Genomic DNA, 14192 nt, shown 5'->3' on the forward strand with positions numbered 1-14192 from the left:
GTGCCAGTTTTTAGGCATTTTTGTTCCAAAGAAGTTAGTGGAGAAGCTTTGCCCGGCTCGACGCCAAATTGCCTCATTGTGTTTCAATGAATGAAATGCACCTTTATATAACATCGACCTCTGTGTGATATAATAAGTTGATACTTTACATCCACTGGGCACGTTATCAGAAATTAAGATTTAACCTCAATTATGCATGTTCATCACAGCATTCATAGCCCTCGAGCTGAGACACACACTGAGCCTGTGCCACTGACAGGTGAACCGCCGGCCCGAGCAACTTCCTTTCAGATCATGTTCCCTTTAAATTGCTCAGTGCAACCTTTGAGTCGTCATGGTTAATTTGGCCTCTAGCTCTGTTCGTCTCCCTGTGATACCAAAGGGGCAGTTATTTTGCATTTCTTGTCCAAATACTGATTGAGTCTGCCTCTGCTTCCATCTGCTTCCCTCACCTAAAGGTGGGGTTTCCCTTTCCAACCATGACATAAATCCAATATTGCCGTCTTGTGTCTCATGAAGAACACTGTTATTTGTACTGAGAGTTACAGCACAGGTAACTGACAGAAAACATGGTTCTGCACTAACATTTAATAACATCTGAACTAACTAAAATTTTACTTTGGGATGCAAGGTTGTAGAAAACAGAATCAGAGATAGTGGGGTCATGGATATTTAGAATAATGGATGTAGGTTGACCCTTCAGCTATTTTCCGTCCCTCTTATTCAAATTGACACATCCCATGGAAACATTTAGCGGCAGGTTAACGCACTCACACATGAATCTGGGTAGAAATCTGGAGACACACACACACACACACACAAAGATACATCATTGTGCTATTATTCTGTCTCCAGTATGTGCTCTGACCCTCTGGCCCTGCGCCAGTTCATTTGCACATTGCACTAATGAGGTGTTGGCACTGTGAACGAGGCGTGAGGCGCACACTGGGAGCCACACACACATAAAAAGGATAGGATTAAGATAGATAGATAGATGCATGGACGGATGGATGGATGGATGGATGGATAGATAGATAGATAGATAGATAGATAGATAGATAGATAGATAGATAGAAAATAAGAAAAAAGAAAGATGGATACATGGATTGATAGAGCGATAGATGGATGGATAGAAAGAAAGAAAGAAAGATGGATGGCCGGATGGACTGGAGGGAGGAAAGAAAGAAAGAAAAAAGAAAGATAGATAGATAGACTGAAAGAAAAAAGAGAGAAATAAAGATGGATGGATGGAAAAACAGATAGATAGATAGATAGATAGATAGATAGATAGATAGATAGATAGAAAGAAAGATGGATGGATGGATAGAGAGATAGACAGATGGATAGACAAAAAAGAAAGAAAGACAGAAATATAGATAGATAGATCGATAGATAGAAAGACAGAAATATAGATAGATAGATAGATAGATAGATAGATAGATAGATAGATAGATCTAGCCAGTAAAGTACAGCTGCCACCCAGCTAAACTTCCTCATAGGAACGACAGAGCAGGACGTCGGCCACCTAGCTCCCCTCTGGCGACTCAGCCATCCTGAGAGGACGTCTCGCCAGCTGCCACCGTGCTCGCTTCCATCTGGGCACAGATATATGTCCAGGTGTGTGCACCCATCAGCAGTGCTGCATTTCTCAAAGAAGAGACGGTCATATAGACAGGCTCCCCAAACAATCAAAGGACGAGCACGGCCGAGCGCAGCAGAGCTCATCCTAAATATCCCTCATATGTGACATGCAGGAAAACACAAAAAAAGAGATACTTGCTTCTTCTTTTCAATCCAAAAACCTGTTTAATTCTACAATTCTACAACAATGCATGACATTATAGTCATTTAAAGGATCATTTGATTTGTTCTAGAGACAAACCAGAGCACATGCTGCATTTTTAAATAAACTGCTGGTTCGGAGAATTTTAAAGTTTTTTGTACAGATACAAATTACTCTGCACAAAGCTCCGTCCGAGGCTCTGTTTAAATTGAAGGAGGCATGTGGCAGAGTAATTTTCTTGCATAAATGCCTTTTTAAAACTGCAGCAAATGTGATTCTAAGTAAGAGTCACTCTGGAATCAGCATACTCTGAATACTTGAAAAGTATCCCCTCGCTCAAGGACATCATCACAATACACCTAAAAAATGCAATATGAGGTGTCAGTGAATGAAGTACCTTCTTTGCCGTACTTTTTGTGCGACTAAGTTTAAGGAGTGACACAAAGGCGTGCAGGCTCATGTGCGTGGCTCAACTTTTACAATCTCGAAGCCTAGTTAGTCTGAGTTACTTTTGTCTTTATTTGAGCTGCATGGCTAGCAGCTATGAGATAATCACCTTCCTCTCTGTGCCCTGAAGCTGTGTCAGGCAGGCCTCAAGGCTTCCTAACCACCAGTGAGCCTGAGCTGCAATATGCACACACATTACACACTTCATCACACACACAAAATTTCCACTAGCAGCTACAGTCATACAACAGACACACACACACACACACACCCTCTCTTATTCATTTTGCGTGCCTGTCCTCCTTGGCAGGAGATGGAGATGCAAAGTAAATTGTGAAGTGTTCGGGAGCGGCAGGGCGACCGCAGGGCTGTGTGTACGGCACCAGACGTGTCTGTCTGTGTGTGCGTCTGAGGTGATGTGACATTTCTGGGCTGACATGAAGCGGCATTCTGCCCCCTCGCGCCTGGAGGGAGCTCCCGGGGAAAGACACTGATGGAGGTCTGGGGTCTCTGGGGGTGAATGTCATGGTGTGAACAAAAAGCCCCTGCGCTGTGGCAGAAACGACCTGTAAAAACACGAGCTGGTGTCTCCTTGCTGCCTGCTTCATGCTTTTTAAATATTGTCAAAGTGGAAGAAGTTCTTATGAACATTTGTGTTTATTTCTTTGACGTACAAATATATAAAGTATAAATTAGGTACAAATGTATAGAAATAAATGGAGTATTTTGCTTCTACTACCCCTGCAACCCTCAAAGCATATGCTATATGGATAATGGATGGATAAGGAATAAAGACATAAGGATAATGATAGCGTACTGTACCTGAATATAAAATAAATCCTTACATATTTGGGGGAACACGAACAAATACGTTGATACTTATGACGCCTCATGATAGATCAAAGTGAACCCTTTTTTTTAAATCAGGTTTTTGAATGAGTTCTCCTCCCAGCTGCTTCTCAACCACAACATACCAGTGTCAAACTCCAGCCACACTGCAGAGAAAAGCAGATTGTTGGGGCTATTGCAACAGCAACAGCTAAAATTTCATCACAGTTACCATCGCAGCAGCATTGCATTTGTAACAGACTTCTGCATGCAGTGTTTAAAATCCAGCCCCAACAGATAAACTCATGATATATTTTTTCTGTGTGGAAAGTGAGGCTGAAAGCCAAGCATCCTCTAACATGCACCTTATTGCTGGCATGCTTCTCACACGCACACACACACACACACACATGGAGGGTAATTCATCATCACTAATTGCCTAACTTAATCTCGCACTGTGTCCAATGCGCAAGCATGTTTATCAGTATGTGAGTGGGTGTAAGATAGAAGGGGAAACCGTGCGGCTGCATGTGAAAGTGTGACAGTCCAAGCTGTTGCACACAAACATTTCAGTAAACTACCCTCAGTTGTGTCTCTTCCCACAAAAAGTTGTGAAAAAGCAGGCACTGGGGGAGAGGAAGGGATTAGTTGCAGTGAATTAGAAAACATGAAAAAAGAGCCAAGTTGTTCCTCTGAATCAATAGTGGACAGTCAAACAGAGAATGAAAGAGAGCAGGCAGAGTGAGGTGACAGAATAATTGAGCAGTGTGAGTGGCGAGGAAGCAGCAGCTTCCATACAAACTAATCCAGCTGCTTAAGGCATATACAGTAAACAGGCAAATAAGTGATCAGCCCGAGTTAAACTATCAATCATCCTTCCCCACATACACACTATGTAATGTGGAGTTGTGCAGGGATGTGAGAAAGTAGCAGCCATAGTCACCCTAGGAGGCGATTGGGTTTCATGGATGAGGCAGCTGAAGATATTTCATGCAACATAATGCCAGCGCCGCTGCCCACCCCCTGTTCCCCCCCATCACCGCCCCCTCGTCTCCTCTCCCCTACCCAGAGTGCACGCAGACACAAGATACTTTTTTTTTTTCAGCCATGACAATATTTTTTTTCCCTCTTCTGGTGGAAAAAAAAAGAAAAGCCTGCAGGCCGTGTTGTTGTGGCCAACCTTGTGGGTGCATGAGAAAAAGAAACGTGGGTATCGCTTACACAAATGGCCTGCATGCATGTGTGAGAGCCAGACAAAATATAGAATCTGAGCCGCTGTGGAGGAGCAGGCCTTTCCTGTGTTTGTGATGATTGAACATGTGCATTCTGCTGATGGATGAGGCCAACATGGCTGACTGGTTAGTAACAGAGATATGTGTGTAAATGATCTTTCTGTAAACTTTGTGCGATGTGATCCTGACATGACATTGGTTGATTGTATTTGTATATCTCTGCTCTGCCGATGCATAAATCCAACATGGTGATTTATTCTAGAGCTCAAACCTTAAAGCCATCATTTAAATTAAATATGTCAACATCATGATTAGATGTTACAATAATTGGAATGAACAAAAAAAAGATCATCAGAGAAGAGTGGCAGCATCTGTGGCTTAACATCTTAACACAATATTTGCTTTTGATCAATTTTCAAAGAATTCTCCTTTTTTTAGAATTGGAAAATTATCATCTCAAATGACTGAGTGGTTTAGTTCTGTGCTCCAATTGCAAATAAATGATAGATTTAGCTGTGTATGAAATTAGCCTTTTAGTTGAAACATAAATTCATGTTCGCTACAACCAACGCTTCCAATGTTTATTTAGTGTTTGCTAGGCTAGAGATATCAAATAGGAGATAATGTTAAAATTAGTAGCCAAATACCAAGCAAGTAGCTAGTGAGCTCAAAGTGGTTTCTATTGGTTCCTTATGGCGATTGGATTGGTAAATCATCTGCCTGTTTCATGCGATGATGTAAACATGCATGTGATGTCTCAAAAAAGCATTTAGGACCAACTATCTCTACAAAAACAAAAGCAGGAAATGAAGAATGGACGATGAGAAATAGAAACTACAGTATTTCGGAGACTAAATTAGGATTGTGATAAGAATGCGGATAGTGGTGGTGGACCATAATTGAGGTGGCAGCCGATGGGGGATCCTGATGGTGGTGGCAGCTGATCATGGAGGTGGATCCTGATCGCGAACTATACTGCTTGATATAAGATATGCCTACTCAGATACTCTACCATTACTGATAACAATTCCTCAATTTATTTACTTTCCATTATGTCACAAACTGTTTATACTATTTATTGTTGTAAATACTTTTTTTCCTTACTCTTGTTGATGGTTAAGAGCTGAGGATATGACACCTTGTTAAGCCCTATGAGGCAAATTGTGATTTGTGAAAATGGGCTATGGAAATAAAATTTGATTAAATGATTGATTGATTATATGAGAATAAAAACAATACATTCTGAAAAAGTTCCAAATTGGTTTCCGTAAAAAGGGGGGACACCAGTAGGTAGAGCTGGCAACGGGGAATGTGGTCTGATATTACAAGTCAGATCATTCTAGGGGCAGAAAAAACATTGTTGTTTTAATAAAGAAGTCCAACAGTAATTTGTCTTTTTCCATTATTCTGATCTGATTTATGCTGCTCACAAACTGTAGGGTACAGTGAAAGGAGGTGGCGAGAGCAGCTCATGATCTAACAGCTCACTGTGGCTGCTCCGGACTCTTTCATTACTCACTGTAACATTTTAATCTGATCCACTGTCAAAAACTGACCAAAATGACGACTTGTTTTATAGACACATTTTTGATGAATGAAATAGCAGTAAGCACTAGGCACTGAAATTGCATTTCCCGTGACTTCGTCGTTAAAGTCAATTTGTGTTTTGCCAGTTAAGTTATTTTAAAGGGAATCTGCAGCAGAGGTGTGATCGTGCCTCATTGACACAGTCTGCGGGAGGTCTGCAGCTACTGCCGCAAAAATATGACAATACTTTTACGAAGTAGCCATGTTGCCTCATTCAGCAATAGATGATGGTGGTGTATCAGACAATTATATAAAATATTAGAGAATGCATCAACCAATTGACTTCTTGAATGAAGTGGCTTTGAAGTAACAAGCAGCTAATAGTAAATTTGAAGTTGTTGCATCAATGATTTAAATTTAATGAACCTTATGTTACAGCACCAGTAAAACAAAATCTGACAGGGAATATGTGTCACAGCTCATGAGGCTAAAGGCTTTATCTGACTGATGTGATCTCTACTTGCACTTTAAAATCCCGAATTTGTATAACTATAACTTGTAGGAGATGTCACAGCAGTGAGAGGACCTGCTTTGAAATTTCTGTCAAAAGTCTGAGGCAGATTAATGTGGTGAGCACAGAGAATATTTAAACATTTTATAAAGGGCTATTTTTTCAGACACTTTTCTCACCACACCTCTGTGTACTTTAAATACTGTCAAAATATATTCTGGCTCCACTAACATAAAAATGTCATTCAGGGTCACACAGTTAACGAGACTTTAAAGAGACAATTCTAATGTTATAGTCTGCGTAAAATCAAGTGTGAACACATAAATCTTTTCAATGACTCTGAGTTTCTTTATATACTAACTTTCCAGATAACTTTATAAGAGCGGCTTTTTATTTCTGTTTAATTGTAGAGAAGGATTCACAGATTGACAGCAGCTTAACTTTAGATGTTATGTTTACAGCCTCCCTCACTGATCCTTTCATTTCTACAGAGCTGCCTTGTCAACTCCGCTGCATGTCAAATTTTACAGACCTGCATCTGCTTCTTTTGACCTCCTCTGCAGCTCCGAGATCAAAATAAAACCAGTTCAAACGCTGCGTTTTGATCTGATATGAAGCTCTACAGCTCTGTCACACAATGGTTTTAAGTGTCAGACTCTCCTCGTCATCTCCGAGAACAGACAGATCATCATTTCAACATTTAGAACGATGAAAACTAGAAACTTGCTATTGAATTAAATGAGCTAAAATGAAAAACATATACTATGAGCAACAGTACAGTAGACACAAGTTCAGCTTGCTTCTCATGCTTTGGGGGAAAAGTGTCAGAAAACAAAAGAAATAGGATATCGTTGACTGAAATGAACAGACACACTCTGTGCACACCCCTCTCTGCTCCCTGCTCCAGTGCAGTGCTTGAAAAGTGATTATGTTTGGATGAATAACTGACTTCAGGACAGACAAGCAGGAGAGGAAAACACATCATACTCACAGCGTAATTCCTTACATATCCCAGCTTTGGTACAAGAGAGAAAGGAGATTGTTTAACTACAGTCACTGGGGGGGGAAACAAGAACACAATAACAACTTTGATATTTTCCGTCTTGCCTCTACTGCATCACGCTGACCATGACATTTTGGAGTTGATTGCCTGAGGGTGTTTTTACAGTAAAATCCACGATTTCTTCTAAATGGATTCTGGATGAATGTATTATGTATTATGCATTTTGTATTCGGGTCAAACCTGAAAAAGTAATGAGAGGGTTTTTTAAGTTGACATTTTTAAACAGACCTCTAGATGCCTTCAGTCAGAATCGAGGATAATTATATGATATTAGTGCAAATTGATAAAGGGGTTACCAGATGATGTAGCATTGTCTGGTTGCAGAATTTGTGCTCTCGACAATAAAACAGATACAGGAAATGAACTTCTTCACTCTCTCTTAGTCTTTTTAAATGTAATTGTCGAATGCTGCAAACTAAAACAACCATATTTTTCTTTAAATAATGTAAGCATCTTAGCTCACAGGCCATAGTTTCAAAGTTAGCAAAGGTTTATCTTGTTTGTATCAAGGTTTGTCCAGTTTGCAACCATTGTAGGGTAGCTAGTAGACTGTAAATAAAGATGGACGACTACACTTCCTTCCACTATCCAGAAATGAAGCCTAAATATCCTGAATATATACGCTGCCATCTTGTGGAAATGACGTAATTTAGAGCCAGAGTCTGCGCAATAGTAATCCGTGTGTACAGCTGCAGTATCGCCAAAACATGTGCTCAACCAATCGCGAGTAAGTTGTCAGTCATGATGTTTTTTTATGGCATCAAATATTTATGGCATGAACACTTGAGGAATTAACTAAATTGACAGAAACCATCTTTGGGATACATTCATTTCACATATACTTTTCATTTGGTCCATGTCTCATCCACAAACATGGAGGAAGTAGAGATTATTAACAATACTGCAGCCAGCCACCAGGGGGTGATACGGATACTTTGGCTTCACTCTTGGGAGCTCACAAGTCGTTCATCTTTATATACAGTCCGTGGTATTGTAGTATGTATTTACAGTGTATGCTAGATTTGAAAAACTTTCTTTGACTTTTTTAGCCTACATTGAAATTGTGTTAGTAGGCACATATAAAGTATGTAGGCATAATGTTTTTCCTCCACAAAAATTTTATACAGTAGATGGTATGACTAAAAATTTAAAATCTGATGCTGTTTAAAGCGAAGTAAAAAAAAAAGCTTTGTTCAGGAGCATACTGTTTCAAAGAGCCCAGGTTCAATCCCCCAATCATGCTCTTAACGAGCATTTTCCTCATTTGCCAAGTGTCCAAATAAAACAACTGTTTTAGTTGGCTCACACTTCAGACAGTCCCAAACCAAAGTTGTCTGAGCTAACTGACCTTGACTATAACTTTCTACTAGCTTTTTAGTTGCCTCAATTTAAAATAGCTACAATTTAGGAAAGTTTGCTCATTTAAACAGGAAAACACTTACACTACTGTTCCTCTTGGTGTTTGTGTTGTGAAAAATGACATAATGAGAGCTTTGGAGATTGCGGTTAGATTTTTCCCCAACGCCATTAATTATGCTGCTTCCTGAACACACACATAAGTGCAGCATCATTTTCCTTATCTGACCCTTTAACTTGGTTTAAGTGAAAGTACTGTTTTGTCTGTGTCCCTGTAATTACACCAGTAGGTTTTTATGCCACTGTGTGTGTACTTCAAACAATTGAGGCAATTAAAAAAAAACTGAGTGGATCATGGAGTTTGAGCTAATAAATGTCAAAAAGTAACTTTTACCAAAACTACTGCTATGAAGAAAAGATAGAATGTGTCAGAGGACGGTGTGTAAAACCACTGAGCTGAGTTTGTGTGGTTGTTTGGCGACTGAGATCAGGTACAGTTGTTGCAGTGTGCATTGCTGCGATATGTAGTTACATTTCTAAGGAGGTGCACGTCAAGGTTAAGTGGCGAGTACGCAGCTATTTAGTGTCTAAAACGTCAATTTAATGGAGAAGTATAATTTATTCCCTGAAATGTTGGAACCTTTTCTCTGGATAAACACTACGACAATAGCATCATGTCAAATTCATTCAATTCTCAAGGATCGTTCACCTCATGGTAACTTACAATATATCATGATACATTTTTAATTAATTAGCTTGTTTTACGGAATCTTCTCTAACTATGTTGCCAATTTTTAGGTTCTCCGCTCAGCCTCTCTGAATATGAACACAGGTGGTTGCCAGAGACATGTGACATGGTGGAAATGCAAAGTCTCTACAAGGTGTTATATCACAGCGCCCGGCTGATGATGAGGAAGGAATTTTACCTTGTTTCTCTTAAAATAGGCTCTGCGGCAGGCGGCGAAGCACTTCTCACTGCAGAAACTCTTCAGCTCACTCCCCATGCTCAGAGAGTAGCGTTTGACACCGACTTTCTGGCACCAGGCGCACATGATCTGCATGTTGGATGCATCCTCATCTGGAGATAAACAACCAACAGTCAAAGTGAGTTTGGATGGAGCTCAAGTGTAGAGTGTATGTGGGACAAACCACTATTATCCCCTACATTTCTTATTTTATGTTGCCCTTTAGGTACATGTGGTGGTACTAAGATTCAGAAAACAATATAAACTTTAGCAAAGATTAGTTTGGTCTGTTATACTGTATGTCAAGTGTAGGTCATTGGTGGACAACAAGCATACAACAACTAATGAACTTAAGTCATTAACATCACTCCGCTGATTCAACCTATAGCTACTGGGCTGGTTAAAACTGCTCAACTTACAAGCCACAAATTTATAATGAAGCCTTGTCATGGGTATATGAAGAAAACCTGGATGAGCCTAGGATGTGAGAAGATGTCTTTTTGTTTATCACGATTTATCTCATAGGATTCGATAAGGTGTAACATCCTCAACCCTCAACAAGAGCAAGGGAAAACTACCAAAAAAACGTTTTAGCAGGAAAAAAACATATACAAATAAAGCTGAATTGAATTGAGAGACTAATAAGTGAGGGATTCCTCTTCCAGGATGAGATAGAAGTGAAACAGATATCTTGTAAAACAGGGCAAGTCAACAAAATAACCATATTTACAACATTAAAGAGCAGAGTGTGTCTAACATAACGTCTTATACAAAAGAACGTGTCTGACAGAGGTGAAGAGAGCAGTATTGACAGTTGTAATGATAGAGGTGTTGCCAATATATTGTATATCTAGGCAATCTAGTTGTAATCATAATCCACGATCAGCTGCCACCACAATATGATCCACGATTACAATACATGATCCATGATGTGGCCGCAGCCACGATGTAGACTGCTGATCCTGGATATGAAGGTACGATGCCGATGTGCAGCCCATGTTGGTGTCACACAGAATTGAAATAGTTCTCATGGTTTGTGTTTGTGCCAAAGACAGTGTCCAGTGTCCAGGGTTGTTTCAAAGAACAACACATTTGAGTAAATTTGATAAAATTACATTGAGGTTAAGAGAAGTGACAAACAGTCCTCCATGGCCAACAACTCTGACATGAACTGACCCGATGTGAAGGAAACTCTACACAGACACAAAGACTGAAACCACAGTCCATTTTGTTACTTGTCCTTCTCTTTCTTATTCCCAAATTATTCATGATGAGGGCACTCTGAGGGCAGAACGGTGGAAGGAAGAAAAGGAAATCAAAAAAACATGAGGGAAGAGAACCAGAAATAAGTAAATATATTTTAAAAAATTACCCAGAAGGCCACGAGGACAGTAACTGAGTAACACATCAAAAACAGTGGACTTCACATAAAGTATCTCCTCAATCACATTGTAAAGATTAGAGCTATTAATAATATTGTTATAGTGTTGTACATGATACAATACATTTTCTGATGATTTTATACTGTTTCAGTGTCAAGCTTAGACAGAAAGTAAATAATAAATGGGAAATAAATAAAATAATGTGAAATAAAAAAGTATGGAGTTTTACACAGTGTAACAACAATACAGAACTTGATGTGAGAGTATACACAGTGGCTGTTGGTTATTTTCAACAGTTTTACACACAATATATTTAAATATACAGCTTTCATTCTCATAAATCCACAAAACACCCTGCAAAAATGAAAAGTGCTGTTGGGTAAAATGGCTGCAGCTCTGGTTTGCTTTTATTAAGCCTTTAATGTTTGTTGTGAGTTTTTTTATATCTGTTATTCATTTGATTTCAGTTGATGATGTTGCGAGGCTCTTTACTGTTTACATGTTGCAGTCAGTATTATTTGGTATTTATGTTTGTGGGTGTGCATGTGTTAAGGCATTTTGCAGCAGAGCTCTGGCAGTCAAGGTGGAATGTAATAGGTTGTCAATAAATTCATGTCATCCATCTCTTGGATTTTTATATATCTTCAGTTGATATGCATTTTTATGTTTATTTCATAGTTAATACTGCTTTGTAGAAATGTAAGAAGTTTGAGGGAGAGTGACTGTAAGGTGATAATGAATTTGCAGTTCAAAATGTGTATAACCACATTTCTATAGTTCTTAAGATTTACAGTTACCCCTACAAAATGTCTAAGTAAATCTACAGCTGATCTCAACACGTACCTATACGTTATATATATATATATATATATATATATATATATATATATATATATATATATATATATATATATTATTTGAACACTGCTTGAAACATTGTGGATAATGTACACAAGTTATTGAAATATATAATATAGGTCTCCTTGGTTTTTGAAATTTTACTGAAGAATTGTCATATGATATCTTAACCTTTGGATTTGAGGGTATGTAGCTGCAGTGGTGCTGTGTGGTCAGGGTTGCCAACAGACACTCAGTGGCAGTGAAATGCCTGTTTTGTGGTAAACTGTGGCTGCTGGCTTTTAGTGGCGCCGCTGTTGCAATGAGAGACATTCACAGAGATCCCTCCTGTATCTCCCAATTATCACATTATGACTGTGCGGGTGTGAGGGTGAAAGAAAACAGAGGCCCATTAGTCTTTCACCCCCGCTTGCATCGTTGGCCGTGCTTTTCACCTCTTAGTGAGCTTAATGGATCTACAGGGCCATCAGATTTTAAGTAAAGACTAACTCATAATTAAGGGAATAACTCCCTGGAGGCCTAAAGACAGCACAGTGGACCCAACATGCATATTTTATGTCTCTCTTCTCCTTTTCTCTCTGTCTCATTCCTATAGTCTCTCCAGCTTTGTGTGAGTGTCTGGACTGCTGCCCACTGCAGTGATAACAGAAAATAGTTTCACTCTGAGCTGACTGAGTAGGTGGATCAGAGTTTGTGCTGGAATAACATATGTACCACAGTGTTATAAACAGGATCCAAGGCTAACATCAAATCACAACATCTTTCTTGATATCTCAACATTTTTGCACAAAGACACATCTTGAGGTGGAAATTGTTTCCGCCCTCCCACATCCTGGCTCCCTGTAACAAGCCCATCTCCAAACACTCACATCTGCATGAGGGGCAAAAAACCCAACAACCTGGCAATTATGCAGCCTCCATACTAAATACCACCATCGTGCACCGTACCTGCACCTCAAAAGGTCCTTTGTCGGATTTTGCAGGGCACATGAATAATTCAGCGTATGTGTGGGGGTAGGGGGTGAGGCAGCGAGTTAAAGGGGGTGTTGGCCGGGTGGCGGGTTGGTGCTACGCTCTAAGCAGGACCACACCATCTGTTTCCCCGCCTAGGCAGGGCCAGCGGGGACTCCTCTTGGACGATGCCAAGGCGGCGTGCTCCCTCCGCCTGGGCGTACCAACCTCCTGTGCCACAGCAGACGCAGGGGATAATGAAGCCTCTGTCTGGCCGAGGAACGCGGACATTTCCTTGGAGAGTTGATGGGGGTAATATTGACACTTGGGCAGGTGGAGGAGAACAAGGTGTACAGCAGGTAGCTCTAGCTCATTAGTGGCCTGTCCCTGGCTGATACGGAGGCTTTCAGGCTTTTGCAAAGACAGACACAATTCACATCGCATAAACATTCAGTTTTCTTGCTAAGTGCTGGTGAATTAACAAATAAGTTTGTACTTTTGGTGCAGTCCGTCAGGAGAACAGCTTCTGGTTGGGGGTTTAAACCGAGGAAGTGGCTGTGTTGTGTTTGGATATTGGACTGAATATACCAGGCTAAAATTTACCTTGATTGTTTTGGAAATTTAAAATGTAGCCTTGTTCAAAATAGACAAATGTACAAACAAACTGGATGTGCCGCCTGTAGAGGGTGGGCTTTGTATATTTGAATACATTTTGATGCTGTTTCTTCTCTGGCAGTCGTGTGTGATTTCTTTCCTATTTTTGAAATAATATCCTGCTTGTGTCACTTCAAAGAATGTGTCGGCGCTCCCTACCTGCAGGGGGCTTGATCAGTGGCGGAGGGATCATGGGGACTATGATGGGCAGGTTGCCATGTTCCTTGTTGCCGGGCGTGGAGGTGTACGGTGTGGTGGAGGGATCTGTGACTCCGTTCCTGGGGGCTGGCAGAGACTGGGAGCTGTTGGCTCGATCCGGGGAGCCCTCGCTGCTCTCTGCTGAAACTGGGATTTTTGGCAACAAGTTTTCTAGACAGGAGAAATTGAGCAAAAATAAAGCATCGCTGAATGACTGATGCTGCAGCACTCACTCACTGCAACTCACATTGGACTCACATTTCACACTCGAAGCACAAGTGTCTGTTTATAGAAATTTTATTTTTAAGCTCTTGTTGTCTCTATCCTCTATGACATTGAATAAATACAATGAAAACATCAACTAATCAATCATTTTATCTTCATAATGGACCAAAATAAATGCGATGTGAAAGATTTGCTCATATTGAATGAGCAAC

General features: G+C 40.2%; 1 protein-coding gene across 4 annotated transcripts in view; it reads right to left on the reverse strand.

The window, feature by feature from the left end:
* Nucleotides 1-14192, reverse strand: part of sobpa (sine oculis binding protein homolog (Drosophila) a) — a 43546-nt gene that overhangs the window by 17175 nt on the left and 12179 nt on the right. For 2 of the 4 annotated variants that reach the window (XM_069535854.1, XM_069535852.1), the window contains exons 3-5: nt 13717-13926; nt 9674-9825; nt 7320-7343 (exon numbers count right to left, since the gene is read on the reverse strand). In XM_069535854.1, coding sequence (XP_069391955.1) covers nt 7320-7343; nt 9674-9825; nt 13717-13926 — 386 coding nt within the window. The remainder of the gene's footprint in view (nt 1-7319; nt 7344-9673; nt 9826-13716; nt 13927-14192) is intronic. The other 2 variants (XM_020084660.2, XM_069535853.1) reach the window with 1 other exon arrangement.

Source organism: Paralichthys olivaceus, chromosome 12, assembly GCF_024713975.1.
Source record: "Paralichthys olivaceus isolate ysfri-2021 chromosome 12, ASM2471397v2, whole genome shotgun sequence".
NCBI classification, from domain to species: domain Eukaryota; kingdom Metazoa; phylum Chordata; class Actinopteri; order Pleuronectiformes; family Paralichthyidae; genus Paralichthys; species Paralichthys olivaceus.